General features: G+C 40.7%; 1 protein-coding gene across 1 annotated transcript; it reads right to left on the bottom strand.

The window, feature by feature from the left end:
- Window positions 1–4,602: 4,602 nt before the first annotated feature.
- On the bottom strand, window positions 4,603–25,194 carry hace1 (HECT domain and ankyrin repeat containing E3 ubiquitin protein ligase 1). The gene is made up of 24 exons (XM_058647163.1): window positions 24,891–25,194; window positions 23,423–23,477; window positions 23,047–23,136; window positions 22,065–22,169; window positions 21,819–21,894; window positions 21,554–21,685; window positions 21,205–21,287; window positions 20,966–21,062; window positions 20,765–20,866; window positions 20,564–20,670; window positions 19,935–20,079; window positions 18,971–19,278; window positions 18,248–18,316; window positions 18,013–18,100; window positions 16,477–16,588; window positions 15,783–15,880; window positions 15,608–15,695; window positions 15,365–15,514; window positions 14,971–15,167; window positions 13,557–13,688; window positions 9,467–9,565; window positions 8,701–8,771; window positions 8,243–8,356; window positions 4,603–6,801 (listed from the first exon to the last, which is right to left on the bottom strand). Exons 1-24 carry the CDS (start codon window positions 24,979–24,981, stop codon window positions 6,699–6,701), a joined length of 2,712 nt encoding a protein of 903 aa, XP_058503146.1. The 5' UTR covers window positions 24,982–25,194; the 3' UTR covers window positions 4,603–6,698.
- Window positions 25,195–25,968: the final 774 nt, after the last annotated feature.

Below are 25,968 nucleotides of genomic sequence, written 5' to 3'. Positions count from 1 at the left end.
ACATTTGTACTGGATTTGTTTTTTTGTCACTTGCGTCTATAAGGTAACATTTAACACACGTTAAATGAACAATATTAAAGAGGAATGGAAAAAAAAGAGCATGGTACCTTGTAACACATCCATGAATGTTCTATTAATGCACAACACGGTTTAATCCAATTTAAAATCCTACACAGACAAAGTTGCATCTAGATGTTAGGCCATTTGTCCTAAACTACTGGTGTGAAATATTCATTGTAAAGGAAACAATTGTACTTTTCTTGAACCAGTATCTGTCTCTCTCGCTCTGCTTGTGTGTGTGAGTGTGTGATGGGCTGCAGGTGTGTGTGTGTGTGTGTGAGTGTGTGATGGGCTGCAGGTGTGCACATGTGTGGGTGTGTCTGTGAATCCTGGGAGCTGATTGGTCCTGCATTTTGAGGTTTCACTATAAAAGGCTGGATTCACACAGTTCCACTGGACTCTCCTTGAGCCCTTCACTGCTCGCAGACATCCTGTTTGTATAATAGACCTTAAAAGTTGTGTCATTGTTGTTGCTTTCTTGGAAGTTGGGGGGAAAAAAAAGGGAACTTTCTTTTCTTTATGCTGTGTCCAGAATTTCCACTCGGCCTGGAGGGAGCATATGTAGCACTGTAAAATTATTCATGAGATGGACCAGAAGGCATGACACAGAAATACAATTAACTGTTTATTTGCATTCCCCGAAACACAAGCAGGCTAAGAAACCAAAGTAAATGCCCTCTGTTTGTCTGTTTGTGTATCAGCCTCCTGCTCTCAGTTTCAGTGCTGTGACAGACCCACACACGCACAACAAAGAGCAAATCACTCCACACACTTACAGCGCCTCTTGGTGACTTGAATGATTGACATCTCTCTCTCTCTCTCTCATTCACTCTGTATGGTTCTCCTCTTCAGATATAAAAAGTATCCAAAGTAGGCAAACAAGCCTACTTTCCATGGGAAATGAAACAACACTGGATACACTAGATTTTGAAGGAGGTGCCAGTCTTAGCCCAAATCGGATTTGTAAGCACATCGGATCAGAATCTGATCCTCCTGACCAAGAGTCACATCATCCATGCAACTGATCAGATCATATTGACATTGTCTTACACATGAATGTCTATAGTCTGTGCCAAATGGTTATGTGGAGCCATGGCACAAACTGTCTTCTGATTGCAAAGAAGCGACAGAAATGAAGGAGACTGCCCAGTTGTACTGCCTCCTGTTTCTTTAAACTATTGTCTTTCACTGTGTCAATTGTTTAACGTACTCGTTTGGGTCGCGCTGCTTCAGATTGAGACGGATCTGTAAAAATCTGATCAGGATTGCAATCGAAACCACCTCCATATGTGGCTAGAATCAGCTTTTTGAGAATCTCATGTGTCGTGTAGCTGTCCAGAGTGCCACATACAATCTGGATATTCTTAAAAATGCGATTTGGGCAGCAGTCTGAATCAAGGATCCTCAGCAAAATACAAGGCGATCAGAGATGGAAGGCTTCACCCCATTCACACAAAAAGCTCCTAGACATTGTCCAACAATAAATGTGATAAGATTGGTTAGTGCCTGTGTTGGAAGATGCATACGTGTGATTTTTTTTTTAATTTTTCCTTTAAGCCTAATGACTGAAGCAAACACAGAGGATAAAGAGCTTCTGTTGCTGTTGTTAGGTCTCGCTAAAAAGGCTGCAAAGGAAACAGAGACTGGTGGTCATTTATCAAACTGATAAACTAAATAAAAGCACACTGGGAAATACACCGCTATATCTCTTTGGAACGGCTGTAGCTCTTTAAAACTAAAGTTGCACTAACGTCACAGAGCTGCTGTAGAAAGACGTCAGAGCTGAGTGAAAGGCTGACCCCTGTGTGTTTTCTCTTTTGTTTCAGGGCTCCACAGAGGTTGCACTTGAAAAGCTTGCAATGCCACACTCATGTTGGGAGGAAGTTGTTGCCATGGCAAGCATGACATGTTCAAAAAAAAGAGTGCAGCCCATTATTGGAGAAAAGGGAGGTTTGTCATGGGGACCAGATACTCTGCTGAGGAATAAGGATAGACAGCCTTTCACTAGAATCAAATATTTTCCGTCTGAGGTTGCCCTTGGTGAATCTTGCACAACCCATGTTACTGTGATGCTGTAGAAATGTGATTCTAGTGACATTGTCATGTCTGTGGACGAAAGCCGGACACGTCCCAGTCAATCATTTGCTATTTTAAAACCTAATAACCACCATTTTTAAAAACCCACCTCTACCCTGACTCTTCATCAACAATCATCACACTTCACGCTTAGACCTGACATAACCAAACATGGGTTTGAGCTCTTTCAGGAAAAAATAAAACTTGCAAGGCAAAGAAGAAGAATTTTTAAATTCAAGAGAAGCTTCAAGCTTCATCTCCGAGGTCTTGAGGCAAATCACATTTTCCTTCCCTCACTTGACTCTTGGCGTTGAACGAAGGTCACAGCTCTGCCGTCTTCTTCGCAGGGGTGAGTTAAAAAGATTAGGAGATTCTGATGTCGGTCAGAAGTGCCTTCCATGCTGTTGCCTCGCTATCATTCAGAACCTGACTGGATATTTCTTCTTTTGGGACTATTGTGCATAGAAATCCTGGAAACTCAAGGGTTTCTGAAATACTCAGATCAAAATATCTGGCACCGTCAAACAAGCCCAGTTTAAAGTGACCTATGTCATCTTTCTTCCATATTCTAATGCTTGGTTTGAACTTCAGTGGATCTTCCATAAGATACAATAGTCCTTTATTAGTCCGGCAGTGGGGAAATTTACATAGTGACAGCAACAAAGACGGCAAAGATAACGGTTATATATAATACATATACATTTCAACATAATGTGAAAGTACAATATCGAAAAATATTAACATTAAGACTATAAACAGGTCGAATAGAATGTACGTTCATTTGGGTTAAAGAGCAGTTGAACAGGTGTACCTAATAAAATGGTTGGTGAGTGTTGGATGGGTTTCCCCTCGCTCCGCAGACACACACCTGTCCTGAATCACCTCATCAGCGCCCCCTGTCTACACACCTGGCTCCTGTGATTAACATGTGTTTCCTCTCGTCCTCTGCTGCAGTCGTAATCACGCCACTCTCCACCGGCTACACTTTCCTCTTTTTTTCACAGCAGCCATTTTGACATGAAGCAGTTTGTGTTGATGTTATTTAGCTCCTTAATTAATATGATCAGCAACACCTGGGTCTCCTTTCCGTGTCAAAATGGTGAGAAAACGGTCTTTGGTGTTGTTGCTCGTTTGCTTCTCTTGTTTCTGAAGGAAGTGCATTATTACTTTGTTTTGATGAACTGTGTATAGGCTAGAACAAGACGAGGTGGGGAAATGTAGTGAAACACTAACAGATGTAACCATTTACACCTGTTTATTCAACTATTGCCTATTCTTTTGCAATATACAGAACTGCTCGTTTGCAAGTCCTGTAGTGACTGAGTTCTAATTGGACAATTAATCATTTTTTCATTCTGGAGTGAACCCAAAAAATGTCCCCTTAAACCCTATCATGTGCTTTGTATTCTAATTGTAACCAGTCAACACTGTCCTCATAAAGACAGCCCTCGAGTGTAAATCGCTGGTTTATACTTGCTGTGAGGTTTGGCATGGAAAAGTCTTGTATGGCCAATAAAATAATTGTGTTATATTTGTGGGTATTTAGGCTCTTTTTTTATTTATTTAAAATATTACACTACTTAAAAAATATCATGTTACAGTGACCTCATAAGTCATGTGTTACTGTGGACTCCTGATTCTTCTGTGACACAAGATTGTTTGTTCAACTGATCTAAAAGAAACTCTGGATTTAGATAAAAAAAATTTCCACCAACACTAAAATACAGCAATGTAGGTTTATTCCCAATAAGATCATTTGCTCTCTCATCATCCTCCTCCTCTTCCTCACATATACGTTTAGATTGAAATTAGATTGTGCGAGAGATAAAGAGAATTATTATTTAATTTATTCAGATTTCTTTTGTGGTTATTCGTTTCATTTTCTTCGTACTCTGGTCAAAATTCCTGGCACATACAGTAGAGCAGAATTGTATCACCTGAAGAAGCTTGTGTAGCACTCACTGGTAGTACACGTACCTGTTTGAGAACCATGGTTTTTAATCTTTAAAATAGAAAATACAGGAATTTCCACTTACAAACAAGACGCCATACTCCAATTTCAAATCATAGATGCTCTGTGCTTCAGTCAACTTTTTCAGCTTTTAATATCAAGGTTTTTCTGAAGGCAGTGTGATTGGTCTTGGCGATTGATTTTTGTCTTCTGCTGTGCCATCGCCTCTGCTCTAATACAGTGACAGGGTTTGAGCAGCGAGGAGGCAGAAGTTGCAGCGAGTGTAATGTGCTGTCAAGACGGAGCTGCAGCAGATGTTGGACTCGCTAAACACCGGTTAGGGGCCATTTAGCAGCTGCAGACCTGCTGTTTGGAACTGGTGACCCAACACAGCACTCACACTGTGGCCACATATGTCTATGCAGGCAAACACACACTCAACCAAAGGGCTGCACGTCTGCTGCCCGTACACTCACTCACGCTCCACACAGAAACATTAGACATGTTCACCTGTGCAGCGTCTTACCAAAACAAGGTTTATTGGATAAAATCTCAAAGCACAAAACATACTTTATCTATGGCAAATATGGCATAATTTGATACTCAAGGCGTTTACAGTATAAATCCTCCATTTTCAGCAAAAGAGCCTCTGTTTACAAAAGCGTTTTCAGCGAGGCTTTCCAAACAATACTGCTAGATAATGGTACTTTGAAACCAATATGTACACTCCCTTTACATGCGGAAAAAAGACGGAAAACTAGGCTACCGGATACATTCATGATGTGATTCTCGTTCCTGTATAGAAATAAAAAAAGTCTTCGTTCCAGCATCGCTGTGTACACAGACGATTCCAGCGTTTTGTTTTTGTTTTTTGGCACCGAGAGCCAAACATGTTTACATAAGTTGTATGGGCCCTCATTAAAGTCTACTCGACGGGGATGTACACGAGCGAAAGGATATTACTACACAAGGTTACTATTTATGAAGCACAAATGTTGATGACAGAAAGGAATACTGACTAAAAAAAACATTTCACAGTAAAAACACATGACACAGTTTAAGCTACACAGATACGGGGAGTGTTCCGACAGCTGAAGTATACAGACAAACGGACAACATGTCTCAAACACCTCGTCTATATAGTTATATAACATTTAACAGTCATCGTCCATCAAATTTGTAGTAACCCAATAATATATTGAGATATTCTCCGGCACTGATTGCATCCCTTTAGTGTTCCCTATCGAACATTGATTTATTCATTTTTTTTTTACTAACTTGACAATGTCTTTGCAGTATTTGGATCGGTACAGTATCAGCGTGCATCTGCATTTAACTGAAGAAATGATAACATATTTAAATAAAACACACAGAGGTGTTCTTTTAAAAGACAGCACTTAACGGCCAAAAGTTTTAGGACACTACTGTCGTCACTTCTCTTACAGCACTTTTCCCAAAAATGATACGCAACTATTCACAAGGACCATCGGTTCACTTATACGCTATTTAAATAACGATACCATTTTTATTTTCTTGTACATAAAATAGACTCTCGGAGAACTAAAATCTCTTGTCACACTCTTCAGGCGGCTTCATAAGAGATCTGCCTTCAGGCTTGGTGGTGCTTTCAGTGGAGAAGGTAACCAAGCCTCGTTTTCAGCGTCACTATTCTCTTGTGCTACCACATCTGTTGGTTACCCGTGGGAAAAGGCCTTTATTAAAAGATAATGGAATCAGAATCAAAAGAAGATTGATTTTGATAAGGTGATTCTTTTTTCTGCCCCCTTACTTCCACTGAGGGTGCATCTTAATACTGTTCCCCTTTTATATACAATAATTCCTGTTTTTGGACGGATCAATGAAGAAACATCGAGCCATCGGAGCGGGAATGTCGGCTACAAGCCAAGTCTCATCACCCTGGTCGGACCACATTTAATGCTCCCATCTCTTGTGACTGAATAAGAGCAAATCCCTGCAGCCAGGTTCAGACAGCACACTGTGTATGTCCACAGTGGGAAGTTTGGCTCATTTTGTTTAATGACACAAAAGCACAGAGACTCTTAAAAAAAGGGGTGACGGAGACAGAAAAAGGCAGCACGATATACAAGTGTGCTGGTATTTTTTGCCTGATGGAGGCTCTCTTTAAAAACAAGGCAATCTGATATGAACATGATGAGGATTGCATGTTTTGAAACTGATCAATTCTCCACTGCGTCCGTATGTAAATCTATAAACACTGAGTCGATACTTGACATTCAGTGAGCTTGCATGAACATGCTTTACTGCGGTTACTATCCTGTGTTCTAAGTTGACAGCTCATCTTCTTAAATGCATGAAAATAATCTAATTTAAAGATGATTATTTGCATAATAAAATAACCAGATTCCAGCTTGGATTCTTTTTTTTTCTTAAAAAAGCTCTGCCTGAGGTACAAGTGGAGATCCAGAACCTGTGGTCCCCCCCATTCAGTCTGTTGTGCCTCTCCAGCAGCTCATGAGTAAGAATGTGGATTTCCCTTTTTTGCCGGTCTACAAAAACAATGTCTGTGTTTGTTGAGGAGGGATTGTTGAGATTTGCAGACCCTCGCCGTAGCAGGAGCTGATGTGATAGTTTACGCCATGGTGTACCCGTAACTCCCACAATGCAGAGCGACCAGCAGTCGGTCTCTCAGGACCTCTTGACTCGGGTATTCCGGGAGTTTCAGCATGTTGATACTGTGGATAGGGAGAGGAGAAAGTGAGTTGGGTTGTGTGGAGGGTGGAGGGTGGAGGGCACGGTCAGTGCTGTGTAGCCGTGTGGCCATGACAGCTCATGTGGAGCCATTGGAGGAGAGCTCAAATGAATTGCCTGATGCACATTCCACTGCGCAGCGATATACGTGAGTGACACTACCTCATGTCTCTGAAGAGACACACTGCCCTCTAGTGCTCAGTGACATTCACCTCTGCGGAGGCTGGAGGCTGACTTGCACTGCGTCTGTAAGTCTGTGCAAGTCATTCCTTAATCTTTAACACAGTGGAGGGGGAGAACGCGAGGGATCATTAGAATGCTTAGTTTCTTCCAGGGAAGAATAAATGTTACAGCTTTGGTGCTGTGTTGAGCGTCCTTGGCAGCGCGGTAAAAGCATGGCACTGAGCCAGAGCAGTAAGACCAACTAAGCTCAGTGTGTAACTACTGTGAGCAGTTTAAGACCCAGAGGAGGCCAAGTCCAAAGAAACACAACAGCCCCAGCGTGCGGTGTTGCTGTTAATCCCAGTGAGAGTCTGGTGTCTTTGCGGCCGCGACAAATAAGCGATGAATCAAATGATAATCGACTACTTAATGAGTCTATTCAACTATTTATAAAACCTAATAATTGGTTTGAGTGTTTCTTTGTTTTGAATGGTGCAGTGGTTAGCACTCTTGCCGTTGCAGCAAGAACACCTGGGTTTGCAACCCAATTGGGGTTTGCATGTGTGGGTTTTCTCCAGGTTCTCCGGTCTCCTCCCACAGTCCAAAAACATGCAGATTTGGGGGATTAAGCAAATTAGACACTGTAAATTGACCATAGGTGTGAGTGTGAGAGTGGATGTTTGTCTCTATGTGGCCCTGTGATGGACTGGCGACCTAACTAGGGTCTACCCTGCCTTTCGCCCTTTGTCAGCTAGGACTCCACCCTCTCATGTGGAGGATAAAGCAGTAGAAGGTGAGGTGGGGAAAACCATTCTCGAATCACAGCTTCTGTATTATTCTGTTGATTGTTTGCTTCTCTTTGATTTGTGGACCAAAACAAGACATTTGAGTAAATGTTAAGGTACGGGAAACACTAGTCAACCCAGTTTTCTGGTGTTTTATGAATCCACCTGACAAATGACTCAACATTAATCAGGGAAATTATAGTTGCAGTAGCAGTAATTGTCATAAATAACACACTCTGGTGGAAAAGGTGATGAATGGGTACGACTGGATCTATTTAAAGTAGTTCCTCTGAAAAGAAAGGAGTCTTAAGTTGTAATTATATGTCATGCACACATGATTACATAGTTATTTTCTAAATACTACCAATGAAATTATTATTTTGGTTTTACATGGCAAAGATGCACAAAGGAAAATGGGTAGTAGCTGCCCTTTAAGCAGTCCATCAAATCAAGTACAACAGTTTAGAAAAGACATTACCAGGTGCTCGAGGTAGGCAGTAGGTTGGTGGTGAATGGCAATGCAGCAATGGTGAATTTTTGCAAACCACTACCACCCATCAAGTAGGCAAAACCTCCATGAGGGACCCTGGAACTGATAAAGCAAGAATACTTTATTCCAACAAACATTCACACATTTGTAAATCAAGATTACAACCGTTTAATCTCAGAATCTGGAGCTGAGGGACAAGATTTGGGGACCAGAAGTGTTTTCCATGCATTTGTTTGGATTTATAAAGAGATAGCATAAATAGGGATGAGTGAAAAGCTCGGTAGCTGTGGGGGGGGGGGAATAATGCGATCATAATTTAGATGTCGTCTGTCAACTAAAACTTAATTTTCTTGTCAGACTGTAAACGGTAAATGGCTTAGTGAGCAGACGATGTGTGTGGCTGATGTATTCTGAGATTCACACAGAGTAAAACACAGCAGACAAACCTTCCAGTGACAAACTGAAGAAGAAGAACCCGTTCCTCCTGGGTCAGGCTCTTCACCACCTCCCAGAACCACTGCAACAAAAAGAAGGTGGGGTTATGAGATGAGCCAGATGAAGAGACGTTATTCAATTAAGTATTGTGGAATCACAATCAATCATCTTATTTATCCTAATCAAAGAAATTAGATAATACAAGCATTTGATTTTAATCATAAAAACAGTTCTCATATATAGTTGATTTGACTAAGATCAGAATCAGACGCGATGATTATGAAAAAAATAAAGAAGAACAATAAACTGGCCTTTTTCATTCAAAATCAAATATGATATCCATATACTAGTGAATTTTTACAATTTGCAGTTCTAAAAATGACACGATGCTGGATGAGTAACAGCTAGAAACTTCAATGTCAAGTGGTAAAGATCCAGTGTGTGGGCAGTGGGAACATCTCAAACTATTCATATACTGTACACAAACTGTACATATACACAGACACAACGAGATATTCTGTAAAACACATGGAAAATAATATGTTCTGAAAATTAGAAAGATTATATGTAATTTATAGTGGGAGAATTATTTAAAAACCTTTGACTGTTTCTACAGGCAGGCATTGAAGAGAGGTTTTACATTAATTAAAATCAAATAAAAAGATTCTCCTCCTTGTCCACATCTCTATAAACCCAGATAATTAATGTGTGGGACATAATTATTCAGTCTCAAAGGATTCAGTCCATGTGAAGCTGGTAGAAGAAATAAGAGCCCACCTGGATGATGGGCTCCTGAGTGTCATAGCCACTGGTGTATTCAGTGTTCCTGTACCAATCCTGTACATCAATCTCTGGCATTCCTGACAGCAGCAGCTCCTGTAAACACAGACACACACACACACGGTTTGAAGAAACACAACACACTAAGAGATGGATAACAAACGTCTTATCATCTATTCAAATGAATTGTATTTTAAAAGGTTCAGGTAAAACTCCTGTCCTCCGTTTCCCTGCCTTAAGGAAATCTAGTCCTTGACAAAAAGACTCATTACAGAGTGCTTCACAGTGGTCACTTTGATGAAAGGCATTGGTGACGACTTCCTTCGCTGCAAAGCAACATTAAAAAACAGGAAAGAGTCTAAAAGAAAGGAAACAGGAGTCAATATGGGCAGAGCTTTTAAGAGATTGATCGACTTGGGTCATTTGTTGCATATGAAACCATTTTTCTAGCAATTCTACCTACTACAGCTTTAAAATGTGGTTGAAAAGCTGGTTACAAATGGACAGACCTTTACTTTCACTAACGCCTCCTACAACCTCCGATTTCAGCAATCTTGTACCATTCATCATAAGTCACTCTGTGCGACATGGATCTATTAAACGTGGCTAAGATGTCAAGAAGGACGCATACAGATGCACGATTCTTACACTGTCTTATTGTAGGCTAAGATGCAAGTCCTCAGCTGTGTCATCAGCTGCAAAGTTGGCAACTTTATTAGCACGTAGCAGCTGAAGAAGATGAATCACGCTCTGCATTTTTCTCTGTTCACATGAACAGAATGATTGCTTAAAAAAAAAAGAACATACAGTTTCCCAAATGGTGTTATTCTGTTTATGGTTTTTTTCCATTGCATTTGATTTTCTTCATGCTTCTTTTGATCAATACATCATTTCATGTTGCATTTCCAGTAGCTAGTCAGTAGACACAGATCATAGCAGCGCACACACACTGTGAGCTGGTCATCCAAAATTTCTGACACGGCCTTTGGTCACAAGACCATGACAGCGGCCGTCTTTGAACCTCTCCCAGTGCGATGTTGGACCCATGATCAAAAGATGGCCACAATAGTTTCATATGGGCTGAAAAGGCTGACCCCTTTCCCTCAAAATACTGTTTTCATTATCTCAACTTATAATACAACGCATCTAAATCATATTTACTTGTATATGATGTCAATTTAGGTCAGCGATGGTATACAAGCTTAGTCGGGAGCCAACAACAGAAGCAGCACTGTGGTCTTTGGACTGACACCATCCTTATCCATTCCAATATTATTTTTTAATATTCTATAACAGTCTTAGTGGCTAAAAAACCTTCAATGTAAGTATGCCGAGCCACTCTCCGTGGGTTTTGTGAACACTGAGGAAGCTTAAGGTCCATTAAGGTTTCAGGACTGTTATTATAAGGATTTCTTTCAAACTATTTGCAGCAGCAGATTAATCTACATTTGGAGCTCTGGTGGGTATTTGGGACAACAGGACGATGTATGCGATATTGAGTTAAAATTAACCACAGTGCGTGTGTGTTCATGGTGATGTATCACTCTGTACAGCAGTGCGTCTCACTGATGTTTTTTTTTTCTTTAGTTATTTAAGGACAACAATGGAGCTTTATTGCCCAGAGGAATGAGATATATGAGACTGTGGATACAACTTTACTTGTTAGAATTAGAAGGGTTCATTCATTGTTGCTTTGCCTCTTTGCTCAAACTTTTTTTATTGTATTTTCTCCATTTAACTGTTGAGAGTTCAGGCAGAGATTTAAGGGTAGGGTCGGTGAGTAAGTCAAAGCTAGCAGTTGATGAACTGCAGACCATACATCCCATCCATTCCTGTGAGTCCACTGGTCAAAGCACGACCCAAAGCGCTGGACGTGTGTAGTGGACCTGTGAATCTTGGCACGTTCTCTGCCATTCTTCCTGTGACTCACTCACTAATCTTTGGCTATCGTCTCCGCTTCAGCAGCGTAGCTCCGATGATTAGCCACCACAATAAAACAGGCTACTGGTTTGTTTTGAATGTTTCCTCTTAACAAGTCTGTTCACTCTTAACAATCTGCAAGGTAATTCGAAAGATTTTAAACGTCCATTAATTCTACCATGAGTTCAGGACTTCACAAAGTCAAAAACACACAACATTAAAGCCAGTCACCTTTCACCAGTGACCAACTTTTACTGTTGTGGCTGAACTCCAGTTCTGCGAGAGCAAAGTATGTCGGTCTGTTAGTGACAGACACAGGTACGCCTGTAACATCCATGAGTATATTACAGTATTGTGAGGGCTACAGAAACTATTGGGACATGAAGAGCATTTCAACAAATGAGATACGAGTTGTTTCAGACAACAAATGATGGCACAAATTAACCATAGCTCTAATCATATCTTTTTTAAGCCTCTGATAGGGTAGCTAGTTTTTAATTTGGCACAAAGACATCTCGCAATTTTGTCTTAGTCCCCTTTATGTTTCAGGTTTTTTTTTTTATGGATCAAGAAGAAGCCTAAGAAGATTCAAGATTCAGTGTGCCAACACCATTTCCTCTTTTACAACCAAACATGCTGCATTCATTGAGTGCATTGACTTGAGTCCTGCCCAAAAACCCAGCAAAGAAAATGAAGTGAGCTTTTAACTTCAGGTAATGTCCTGTTTGATCGAAATGAAGGCTCTTGAGGCAACTGGCAGTGAGACTGAACCAAGTTTAGAAAGAAAGAAGTACAGAAAGTAAAAGAGAAGAACAAGCACCTGACTGTGGGACATAAAAATGTTCTAAAATAAACCTGAAGCTCTTGAGAACCACAGTACAGTTCATGGCGAGGATACTCTGACTGCTTGAAGGAACAAAGAGGAGAGCAACAGCTATTGTGAGTGACATGATGCTCATCACCTGTGCTTTCTATTAGACCCAGGAGTGGGTAAACCAGAAAGCAGACGCATCTGCCAGTTAACTGCTTCAATGTTGAGCTGTGTGCATTAATGATGCACAGATACCCACAGATAGCATTAATTAAAATGTCAATTTGCCTGATACAATAACAATGTTTAGTTTGTTTGTTTTGTTGTTGCAGTTTTTGCAGCAAGGACACAAAGAAATCTTCATTATAACCATAAATGAACAATTTAAACCATCTTAGCTCTTCATGCCATCCTCTGAATATTCACAAATGTATTAAATCACTGTTTACACTACCTCAATACAGCTTTAGAACCCTTTTAATCCCTACTATTAAATTAAAAGTTTGTTGTTGTTGTTTTATGGATACGTAACCAGATACATATCTGTGTCCATGTCAACTAATGTCATCTTATTTGCTGACAAGCCTGTGACAGTCACTGAGGTGAATATTCTCTACAATACAATAAATGGTTATCTTCTATGAATCGTCCATGATTTATCTAAATTACAAATCAGCTTTTAATATACAATTTGATGCCAAAATTCTGAAAACGAGACAATACTTGTTTTCAAAATACTCTGTGTTCACTTCAGGGTGCATGACCAAGCGGCAATAATCATTGTGGCATCTACGCAAAATGGCTGCACAATTAGTAGAACAATCAAAACTGCTTCTGTTGTTTTTATGTATACAATGTACATCTTTGCATCAGACCACAAGAAGCTGGATTTCTAATTTCTAATACTGCCATCCTTATCCTCTAAAGTCTACGTGCAGAGTTGATACAGCTGAAAGGAGCTTATCAGAATGAGAGTGAAAAGGCTGCAGTGCTGTAAATACAGCAAACGGTTGTCCTCCAATGACAGCATGACCGAGGTATGTCCAACAAATCCAGGACGGGATAATCATCATGCTACACTATTGATCCTCGCAAGAGTGAGGACGTGAAATCTGCCGACACACACAGAAAGGAAAAAAAATACTCCCTCCCTCCTTAATGGAGGGGGAGAAGAGGGAGGGGCCTCAAGGTGACCCCCCCCCCCCCAGAAAAGACAAGGCTAATCAATCCATGCATCAGGGCTGAACAGGGTGGCAGGCTCAGGAGGACAAGAATACAAACTCCAAAAGAGGACAGCAGAGAGAAGAAGGAAGGAGAGTTAGAAAAAGACAGCAAAGTCAGAGGAGGATGACTAACCAATTCGTATTCATCGAAAAGCTGGATGAGTGAGGGGAGGATGAAAGTGTGGAATCCTTGTAGGAAGGCGTCTATCTGAGGCTGGATGGCTCGTGTCATCCTCAGCTCCGTTACCAGCTGTACGTACTCGGCCTGAGAGAGAGAGAGAGGAGACACACACACACACAATGATCAAAGTCCTCCAAAGATACTGATGGACAAATGAAATGGGCCGAACTCATACATAGTTATTTTTTTCTGCTCCTGTTGGACTGTTCTCTGCTTACTAGACAGTGCCATCTGCAGGGCGCCTGCAGCTCTGCACTCTCTAATTAGGACTCCTCCAGGCAAAAAGCTGCAGGAGCAGGATCAATCGATCATACAAAACCAAGTATGATGGAGTGGAACACTTATTAATGCCACCTTCAGCCACACTACTGCAGTGTAACACCACAAATATATTCAAAACCTTTACGTCTATAACTTAAACTCAGGGATTATAAAAAAAAAAGTTTTTCAAATTTCAAATAATCACTACCGCCAATGTATTTTTGATTAATAACATAATGTGAATGATCGTTTAAAAAAACTAAATATTTTTCCACGACTGCAATAAAAGCAAGTGACAAATAATACTGATGATTAAAAATGAATAAAACAGTGATGGAATGATTCCACTAAATAAAACACAAGCAAAGTAATACATAATTTACTGAAGAAGAGCAGTTCATAAAAAAAGGTTGCTTTTGAAAGAATATTTAAGAGATGAAACTCTGATGTCCTCGGGCAAGTCATTCTGAAGACTCTGAAATGTAAAAGCTCTGTGACCTCTGTGGCCTCACTCCCAAGTCTGGATCATCACTCTAATGATCTCCAGAGATTGTACAGGACATGACACAAACCAAAGTTTTAAAATATAACTTGGGGGCAAGACCTTCCTTGGATTTACAAGTAAGAAGTGGACTCTTGTACTCGATACAAAGAGTAACAGGAAGTCAGTTCATGGAAGTCAGGTACAGAGGGATGTAGTCATGATTCTACGCGTCAGGTATAATTCTAGCAGCTGGGTTCTGGCTGAAATCGAGGAGTTTAAACACCTTCCTGATGTCCTTTATCCATGGGATAAATGCAGATGTGTAATCTGTGGCACTGTGTGTATTTGGATTCAGCCAAAATCAAAGTGTGAGTGACAAATCTGTACAATTTCAAAACCTATAATACGTACAATCCTTATTCATTCCATACCATTTACATTGTAAACTTTTTTTTACGTTAAACTCCCTGTTGTTTACACTACTTTATGCTTTACTTTTGCTTTATAGTAACGTGTCCGCTCCTGTAAATACAGAAAACGTTCCCACGGTCAGAGTAATTAAGGATCATGTTATCTGCTAAATAATGTATCTCACCGCTTAGCATGTTAATGGTAACTGACCTTGTTGTCCTGAGTGACCAGGATGCTCGTCCCTCCAGGTTTCAGGGGTACTTCCTCCATCGCCCCGAACACGTCCGTCTCTACAGAGAAAGTGAGCTCCAGACCAAGATCGCTGATGTCGTTGTCCAGGATCCACTGCAGGTTCTTCGCGTACTCTGGATCAATGGATGATACATCCTGGTAGCTCACTGGGATACCTGGGAAATGCACACCAAATTGAACAAGAGTAAGGGAGCTCATGTTTACAGGATAAAGGACGTTATGTTGTACTAAAGTACTAAGTAGTAGCAGTAAATAGCAACAATAAAGGCTTTAAAGTAATGTCTTATTGTTCACAGAAGAGCTGTGTGCAGAGATAAAATGGCCTGCTGTCCACTCGTTCTTTCTCTCTTACCCAGTATGTGTTTGTAGAAGGAGCGGGTGAAGTAGATGTTCACCAGCTGTCGGTGGTACAGAGCCAAACCCAGGATCTGACCCGCAAACCGGAAGTAGTTCAGATGGTCTGGGTTCACCGAAGAGTTACTATTAGGCTGAAAAGTGGTTCCTGTACAGTGCACACACACACACACAGGTTTATTGCACATGACAAAAAATGCACTTGTCACACTGAATGTAAATGAAGGAAAATGTCAGGTACCATCAGCTGACTGAGTGAACAAAGCATAGTCTGGGTTGATGATCTCATTAGACAGGATGTCAAACCACTCCCGCACCACACCCTGACCCTGGAACACACACACAGAAAAGGATTAAAACAGACGTGGGACTGAATAACTGCTGGTTCATCATAGGTTTGATTACCGACACCTTACCATCCCTTCCTCGCCATGGAAACGAACAGCAATGCCCTGTTTGAGTTTCTCGTTAGTGGACTTGGAAACCATTTCACAGCTGCTCCTGAATATGGAGTCTGTTAGATCAGAAGAATAAATTCAGGGGTGTAATACTCTACTTGTTTTATTGTTCCATATTGTTTTGGTCAAAATATACACCGTGTATGCTGCTGAGAACATTTCACATTATGATATGGATATGGATCATATTGATGCCTCAAGTTTTTGGTCATCTTGGGTATTTTTAAAGGTCCAGTGTAGAAGAATTGGTGACATCTAAACGGTGAGACTGCAGAATGTAACAAATGGAAGACTCCTCTGCTAATTTACTACATCAATAGCTTCATATATAAGATGTATGTACAGTATATAACTCAATAATACATGGCAACTTTTTTTACATTGTGATAAGGCCATTTGATAGACATCAGATTTATATAATTTACTGATGAATGACTGGTTAATCTGGTACTTTTCTACATGACATACTTATCTGACTTCATAGTGATGTCATGATGAATTAATTATAGTACATAATACATAACATATGCTCCTTAAACTCATTCTGTGTCTCATTCTGACAAGGCGACATGATGTTAGAGAGTGCACATTGGTTAAATGACTCCACAGACATGTTGTCTTGATAGCCGACAGTGGTGTTAACAGCTTGTACCTCTGTGGATGAGTAGGATGTCATTCTCGTTGACCGGACGATGAACCATGTCCGAGTCCGGCTGGCCTGCCAGTAGATGCTCATAGAACCACTCACAACGATCCTTAAAGGGCTGAGAGAGAAAACAAGACTTCATACCGCATGCCACTGCACAGGTCTTCATCTAATTATCACTTTCACTTCAATGCCCTGACTGGATTTTTCAGCCTCCACTGGTGCCTCGGTGAGCCTTCAGTTCTGAAATACAAAGATCTATTTGCATAATAATACCGCACATGTCTTTGTTCTCTAAGCACGGGAGGTAGAGTGAAAGATGAGAAAGAACATCTCCCCCGGGGCTGCGGTGCGTTCCCAGTGAAGAATCAGGAGATGGAATCAAATTCGCCAGGTTAAAGTCTACAATTTAAACAAAAGCCTGCTCCTAGGCAAGTCACAATCCACGGGTAACGAGGCTCGAACGCTGCACTTCAAATGCAAAAACCGACAAGTAAATGAACAGCACTCAGAGTAGTACTTTAAATTTATGAAGCCATATAAATGGAACTGAAGACAAGGGGGTATCTCTGTGGTTCTAACGCAGTTAAATGAAGCAGAAGTGAAGACACAGGACTTTCAAAGTCACTTTCTAAATTGTCCCTAAAGACACAAACAATGAGACTTAGAACAACTTCTTTAAGGGGGGAAATAAAGACAAATAATGTGAAGAATAATTTTGGAGTCACAGTGGCGTTTACACACGAGAAATACAGTAATAAGAATATTACTTGTAAAACAATGGCCACATTTTAACACTGCAGGAGACGGGATTACTATAAAAAGACTCATCTCCATCTCATTAAGTACTAACATTGGAATGGAGGGGGCTCTCTGTCCCCTCTGATCCCCTCCCAGCACAAGAACAATGACAGACATAGGAAGAAAACCTTTGAAACACTGCACCCATACTGGCATGTGTTTAAATGCATCTACCTTCTTTTTAATGTTGCTTTGCAGAACAGTCCGTTATTGCAACGTTTCCAATGGACATGTACGTGCAGCTGCTTCTTCTTTAATATCTATACTTTTCTTCCTCCTCGGTGCAAACCCATGGGTGTGATTACTTTGTTTTGCAATGTCAGAAAATGTGCATCGATAACAGGATGTTATCTCAGAGGTATATGGCTCCAATAGTTAGGATGATTTAAAGCCAGTCCTCATCGTTAATAGCCATAGCTCACAACAAAAGAGCTCACAAAAGGGACTTAATGACCGTGAGCTGTTGACTTGCTTAAAGCTGAAAACAGTTACAGCCATCAGAAAATAGTTCCAGCTATTGATCAGGTCAAACTAACCATCTATAACTGGAGACTAATTAGTTCTCTGATTATTTTCCATAAAAGTGGGATCCCAACTAAGAACATTTCAAAAAGAACAATGCAGAATGATCAATAAATTACAGAAAAACAAACAAAAGTGAGACAAACTGCAGTGTTGCATACAACATGAAGGCCATGGCCGGAAAACATTGAGAAGCTTCTTCTCTCCACCATGTCTTACCTGGCCCTTAATGATATGCATAAAGCGTGACATCAGCTCTGGACACTCCAGCAGGAAATGGAAGTGGTTAAAGATGATCTTTGGATTCCTGGAAAAACATGGACCGGGAAGTGAGAGAGCAAAGAGACACGAGTTCAAATAAATGAAGAGGAGAGAAGATGCCGGATCAATAGCCATCATCTATATACACTGTGTGAGAGGGTTAATGCATGGCAAGGGGGCAGCATCGACTCACCTGGTTACAAAACACTTGAGCACGTCGTCGTGCTTGCAGACAAACTCGATGAAGCGCGGGGAGGTCATTCTGGGTGAGGAGAGACGTGAGGTATGAGAGGAGGGACAACAGCAACAGTTCTGCAGCAACATCGGAGAAAGGAGAAAAATCAACGTGTCCACAAAGCCGATGGAAAGCAGTGTGATACTAACAATAAAACACAATTAATCTAATTACATATCACTATAAACCTGCAGAGGAGATTAAATAAAGAGAGATTCATGTGGGAGAAAACAGGGGGTAGATGAGGTGAGCTGGTAACAGTGTTGTGCTGTATACTGCACTGATAAATTGATAAAATAAGCTACTATGCAGTGCTATAAAAACCCTTTATGGTCATATGTATATGGAAATAATGTTGTTGTAGGAGCGCTCCCAGAGTGACGTTTGTGCACACATCTCAAATGACACTGGCACATTCCTACCTGGTATTAACATCCGATCACAAGTGGACAGCTCGAGCTGGACAGTTCCATACCCGAATGGGTCTCCTGTGACCACTTGTAATCTGATCTTACTTCCCAGAAATATGTTCTCATCGTTTCTGACCTCATTTTGACGTTTCTAACCAGTGTGACCATAGAGGCATGTTGTATACATGTCAGGATACACACCTGTATGTGCAAATGTCCAACCTTGTTAGGTATCATGTTTACTTATGACAGATGAAAGCTGAGCACAAACCCTTGTGGCATCTGACAGGAGCAGCACATGTAGAAGGCCTGGATCACCGCACTGAGCCGACTGGCCGTCATGGAGATGACGTCCTCACCGTCAGGGTAAACCTCTGTTTCCATGACAATTTGAGGGTCCAGCAAGGACGGAAGCTTCTGTGTGGAGCCAGACTGGTCAACCTCACACTGTTTGAGAAGCAGAGAGGCGATCTCACTGCTGGAGGAGGAGGAGGCAGATGGGTTCTGCCTATTCCTGTCCAGCTCTGTGGAGATGAGCACCAGCCACTCCTCCAGCGAGTGCCACAGCAACTCCAGTGGCTGCACAGTGAGAGGGAGGAAGGGAGAGATGCTTAGGGTCAAAGAGGTGTCTGCTGGTTTTATTGAATTGAGGTCATGTTTAACTTTATCTATAATAAATAGAATAAAAGTTCTGACTCCATGAGAGTCACTGTTAAGCACATTATCACGATTGGCAGACATGATACATACAGTATTTTCTTACTTAGCTTGTGTTGAAAGAAATTAATCCAATTCATTTAATTTGATGGTTTAGCCAACAACAAATATTCTCAGATAGTAATTTTAACTATAATCATGTTTGACATCATCATAGTTATTTTCCATTTTTGTCATGGATACAAAATTATTAAATGTACCATGAATTCATGTGTGTGGGTGAACCTAAATTCTATCCAAGCTCACCAAAGCTGTAACAGTGGCAATCATTTGGGACATTAATCATCAGAATAAATAAATCAGACAGTGGGAGATGGCATTTAATAGCTCAGCTGCATTGGCAGTAAGTTTAACTGATTAGGAGATAACAGGCTATACAAACTAAGATCATATCTTTAGACTCAGTCATGTTACAGTATTTATTCTTTTCAATTTCTTCATCCATGCATTTTCCAAGAGCAGAAAATTAACATTCAAGGAGAGTAGAGAGACCCACTGTGTTCAGAACTTCCACTAACCTTAAAGACCTGACTGCGAGCAGTCTTGTTGCCGTTGTAGCCCATGTCGTTACTTGGCGATGAAGGCCCGAGGCAGAACACGTGGCAGAAAATCCGAACTATTCTCAGCAAACTCTTCATCTGAGCCTCATAACTACTGGACAGGCTGAGCGGGCAGAGGGGAGAGGGGCAACTGTTGTCAATACAAGTAAACTACAATAACTACAACACAGATGACAGATGCATGGTGTGTTTACTGTCCTTTTGGAATAATGGGAATCCTGAAACCTTGGCTAAGTTAATTTGGTTTGCAAAGTTTAGGAACACAAGGTACTGTATAGGTGCAGAGAGTTGCTTTATATCTTGACATGTCAGTTAACTTTGAAGCTGTTGGACTTAGCCGTGCTAAGCTAGGCTGGCCACACTTTCACTCCTGATTTGTATCGGTCAAAGGAGACGGATAGAAATCTAAACATCTCCATCTCAGAGAAAATTAATAGGAGGGTTTTCCAGATTACATATACACTGAAAACTAGCCTTTATCATTGACATCACAGACTTAAAAACCTTTGGCACATGGTGCAAATGTGATGAAGGAGCAGTGCCTCAAATATTTAAAATAAAATGTTTCTTTCAATATTGCAATATACCTGAGGAGCTTGTGTCCATTGGTTGTAGCCACTTCAGCAAGACTGGTCAACATCCTGTGGTAATTACTGTCATTCTGCTGAGAAACATGCTCCAGAACCTGCCTGAGCTAAACACACACATACACAAACACTCATTAGATATGTGTACACAAGACTTGAGTCCAGAATGTTGAATGTGGAGGCAGAGTGGTCCCACTGTACCATACTCTCTTTCATTTCATCATTCTGTGTCATCTGAATGAGGGTCTGGAACAGTCTGCTGTGGTGCTGGATGAGAATCTCACAGGTCTCCCCATATCCACCCTAATGACCACATGGGAGGAACAGGGACCCCAGGAGCTCAGCGTTAATCCAACACAACCACAAAGAGGAATAGAAGTTTGAGGAAATGAAAGTGCTCACCTGCACGCAGAGATCCATAGGAGTGATTCCGTTCTTGTCGGCGAGGTATTTGGCACCTCGAGAGAGCAGAATCTGTGCAGTGTCTCTTTGGCCATGGCTACAGGAAAAAAAAACACGTTTAAAAACAAGCTGAGCGAGAATATCACAAACCGCAGCACTTCAGTGTGTTTTCATACTCTGAGAAGACTCATGAGTCTAAAGATATTTTTTAAAATAAAAGGAAACACATCCAACATCACCTGCAAGCAAAGTAAAGAGGTGTGGCTCCAGAGACGTTTGGCCGGTTGATGTCAGCACCACTGTCCAGGAGGCACAACACCGTCTGAGCAGAAACAACACACACACACACACACTCATATTCTGCATGACTGCACACACACTGAAACACTACATCATCAGCCTTTGATTTCTGTGTGATTTTGAATCCAGTCCTTACCAAGTTGGTAATTTTGGATTCCAGTGATGGATGATACATAACTTTGTCGTCATAGAATTTCACAATTTATATCAATAAAGATTATTGGCTGAAATATTTCACTAATGCATATGTGTATATACTGTATATACAGTATTATGTGAGTGGCTCACAGTTTTGTGTCCATTCTGACAGGCTACATGTAAAGCTGTCTGGCCCATAGCGTCCTCCACATCAACGTTGGTCACATGCTGAACCAGATCATGGAGGAGCTCCGTTCGCCCGTTCACCGCCAGCCAGTGGATCTGCAGCAGAGGTTCACATGGACAAACATGGTCACTTCACTGACTACAGGTGTCGAGAATGATTTAATAAGAAAGAATAAATACAGTGCTTTAAAAGACATAAACCACAGCCAGAGGATGAAAGCCCACTCACAGCAGTCAGTCCCTCATTGTTGCAGATGTTGACATCAGCATTGAATTCCAGCAGTTTGCCCATGCACTTCTTCTGTCTGCAAGAACAGTGGAGGAAATTGTTGAGCAGCAGCATCAAACACACACATCAAGTTGTCATTTTTCTGTAAATTGAAAGAGTTTGCCACATGGCAATAGTGCACACAACACCTTTTGGTGGCCAACAATGAATGAACTTCAGATGTGAAATGCAGCATGAGGCTCATACCCATTTCTGGCAGCAAGGTGCAGAGGGGTGCAGCCTGAGATGTCCTGGTAGTTTGGGTTGGCTCCTCTCTTTAGCAGCAGAACCAGACACTCCACTGATCCACAGCTTCACAAAGAGATCGCACAGAGTCCATCTCATCAATAATAATAGAAACTTGCTTTCTCACTTTTTCTCCTGGAAGTATCAGTACTTTATTATCAAAAAAAATAAACACATTTATTTCTAGTGTTTTATTCAATTATGTGTGAAAGCAAAAATATTGGTGTTGTCTTTTGTTGCTACACAAGATGAAGGGTTATGTAGAGAAGTGATGTAGTCCTTATTTCTACTTGTCATCCGGAGGATAATAAATATATTACCATACTGCTATTTCTGCTCAGATCTTGAAAATAAAATGAAGACTTATTTATAACTCCTGTCTGTGAAGTTCCACAAAGTGTACATCTTTCTGGACGCCTTGCATTAACACACTAAAACCACATTACCATCACAAATAACATCCTTCTTTGTCCCTCCCTTTTATGAGTTACAGCTCAACTGGTAATGGATTCTTGTGGCTGATGCTGAGGGGATTTCTTCAGTGAATGGTTACATTTGTATGTGTATTCTGGGCTAGCCTTATTGCTGTATGAGGTCAAAAAAACACATTTAATGATTCTGATATTTTATGGTGTGGCAGCTGCTACAAATACTATCACGCATCAACTACAAATAAAATGACATATATGAAAAATTAACAATGCAAATTAAGCCATTTCTTAATGATTTCACACCTTTATTTCCATCTGTAACGTCCTCTACCAACACATATGTACTGTATGTACATAAGTTATTATCAGCCATTCTAACTCTACTAAGAATACCCCACCATGTCCTCACACAACCATATGGATTCACTCAGACATATTTCAAATGCACTGGGCAGGAAGGAAGGACATGAGACTGCCAGCATTCACTTAGAACAGTGTGAACAATATCTTACTTGGCAGCAATGTGCAGCAGACTTCTCTTTACCCGTCCAAAGGCGTAGTTCACATCAAACTTGGAGTTGAGCAGCAACTCTGATACTGATCTTTAAGAGAATAGAATAGGGCAACATAATCATCTGGAGAGAAAAGCAACAAATACAATCTATGTTCGAAATAAACTAACACTGCTACCACTGCAAACAATACATATAATATATAAATAAAATAATAATGATTCATTTTACATATCCAAAAAGGGGTGGGAAGAAGTACAATTTATTTAATCCCACCCCTTCTCCATAAAGTATTTACAACATTTATTTATCTACCTCTTCCTCTTACATTACTCTTTTCTTATTTCTATATAATAGTAAGACACACAGTGCTTACCTGTGCTGGTCAGCCATGACCATTGGCATAAGTGTGTAAACTGCTGTCTCATTGTCTGTGGAGGAACAAAAAAGAGAACTAAAACTATGACAACATCTGTACAGACCCCATGTTTTATAACAGGGAATAGAAAATCTAAAACAGCAACATGGAAAGTTCAGCAGTAGACACCCACTGAGCAGAGACTAGTGACAGAAATCCTTACTTTGATGTGCGAGTGTCTCTGAAAACCTTGTGGAAGATAAGCTACACACACTAATGTGATGTGAGGAAGAGGCTACACTGTGATTTTGTATTCTACACTGAAAGTAGCCGAAAATACAAAAATACTGAATGATTCACTTTATTTTCACTCCAGAAAAATGACATGTGTCACCTCTAATTTTTACATTTTTTAGCAGTGAACCACCCTTCCTATGAAACTCCCCTAATGGGATAACAGATGAGTCACTACAAGTGGACTTTTTTCAAAGCAGCAGTGAGCTGTCCTATGTTGGTATGTGTGGTATGGTGAACTCTACGGCAGATCTGTCAAGTCACACAAAGAAAGACTGACAGCAAAGGCTTCTTAAACAGCACATATTTTGTTATTATGTTACAGTTGAAAGAGCCATCCATCTGGACATGAGCAGATGGATGACCTGCAACAGCTGAAAACGGGCATCAGAATGAAAGGTGATTTAAGTAACTTTGAAAGTGCCACGCGGGCAATAAATTTCAAATACTGCCGATCTATTGAAATTTTCAGGGACAATCATCTCTGGGGTTCAAGGAGAATACTCTAATAAAGAAAAAAAAGGCCAGTGAGCAGCAATTCTATGGACAGAAACGCCTTGTTGATGCCAGAGGTCAGATGAAAATGGCCACACTGGTCTGAGATGATTTTGAGTCAACAGTGACTCAAAAGTACACTTGTTAGAACCAAAGTGCGCAGTTTAGAAGATTATAGCTGAAAGCACAACATGTCAAATCTTGAAGCAGACAATAGCAGCAGCAGACTACACCAGGTGCTACTGCTGCCACTCTATCATGTTAGGACACCTAATAAAGTTGACTGTAAGTGTATTTTAAAGCATATTTTCACAATTATCGTAATAATGCAATATTGTGAATATTGTGGCAGGAAATGTTCATATCTCCCACTGTCTAATAACACAATATTAAAACACATGAGGTTGTATATTGCACAGTAAACAGTGAGCATGTTTTGAGATGTTGTGCTGTACACAATCAGTGCAGTTCTTCAAATGGAGCCCTAGCTCTTTCTGTGTGTTGTTATTATGTGGAAGCAGGCGGCCATAGCCTCACTACAAACGCACTGTGTTATTATATGTGTCATAAACACACACCACTGCGTCATAGAAGTGGAGTGATATCCGTGTGTGTGTGTAACAGAGCAGGGCCAGTGTGCTGTGACACCTCACTATGACTGTATTTAGCATTATGAACAACCAGTCGGTGTCGTTACCTTCCGGGAGTTCTACGGTCCTGGCCCGGCGAAGGGAGCGGGTCAGCCGGCTGAGCTGTACGTTGAGCTGCTCCATCGCTCGTTCCATCATAGGTGAACGGTCCACTAGAAAAAGCCTCACCCGTGTCAGGTTTATTTGTTGTTAATGTGACGGCGTCGGTCCTGGGCGTCGTCCATGAGCGCTGGCAGACGAGGAACCACTCCTCCGACACACAGTCATCTACAGTACACTTATTATTTTCCCTGTTGCCTCACAGCTTCGCTCATTCTCCTACAGCGGCTGCCTAGCCTCTGCTACTTCCTGTTATGATGACGTTCAAACGCAAAGCACTGTGGGTGATGTGGTTTCTAAAGGTCATAACGGTCATTTCCGTTGGACAACCGCCCTAGTGTTTAGTTTTATTAAATAACGCGTCACAAACCTTTGTTGTAGTTGGACGGAAAGATGGAAGAGTTCTAAACAGAGTTTTAAGGAACGTTCTGCTTATACCACGGTAAAGATAAGGAGGTGAGTTTTAATGTTTTAACTCATTAAGTGGAGAATTGATGGGAAATGTTGGCCGGTGGAACAGGCTAAAGATGAATTTACACTTTAAAAACGTTTACAAGGAATAGAAAGCTAGCCTGGAGCAGGTCAAAACAGTATGGCTTAAGAAAGAATCATATAAATTGAGACTGCAGTAAGAATGTAGATGACTTGAGAACAATAATCACACTGACACTTTCTGAACAGTTGTGAGATTAAGTACAAGTGAAGTACACAACAAAAAGAACAGTCCAGAGTTCAGCAAAAGCACACCACAATGATTCACACATCAAGACACAATATAACACAACGTTAATAATACAATGTGAATTAATATGCACATTCATTTCAAAACGTTTAACGACGTAAATCCCAAGTAAAATCATATCTGTGATATGGTCTCTTTGACAGGATAGATATATAGATAGATAGATACATAGATAGATAGATAGATAGATGTATCCATCCATGTATCTTGATTTTCTGTATATTTTTTGCATATAAGCTCCACATTCATCAATCGTAATGGGAACAATGAAGTTGTTTGAATTT

This window comes from Solea solea, chromosome 13 (assembly GCF_958295425.1).
Source record: "Solea solea chromosome 13, fSolSol10.1, whole genome shotgun sequence".
Taxonomy (NCBI): Eukaryota; Metazoa; Chordata; class Actinopteri; order Pleuronectiformes; family Soleidae; genus Solea; species Solea solea.
This window is presented reverse-complemented; position numbering and strand designations above follow the sequence as displayed.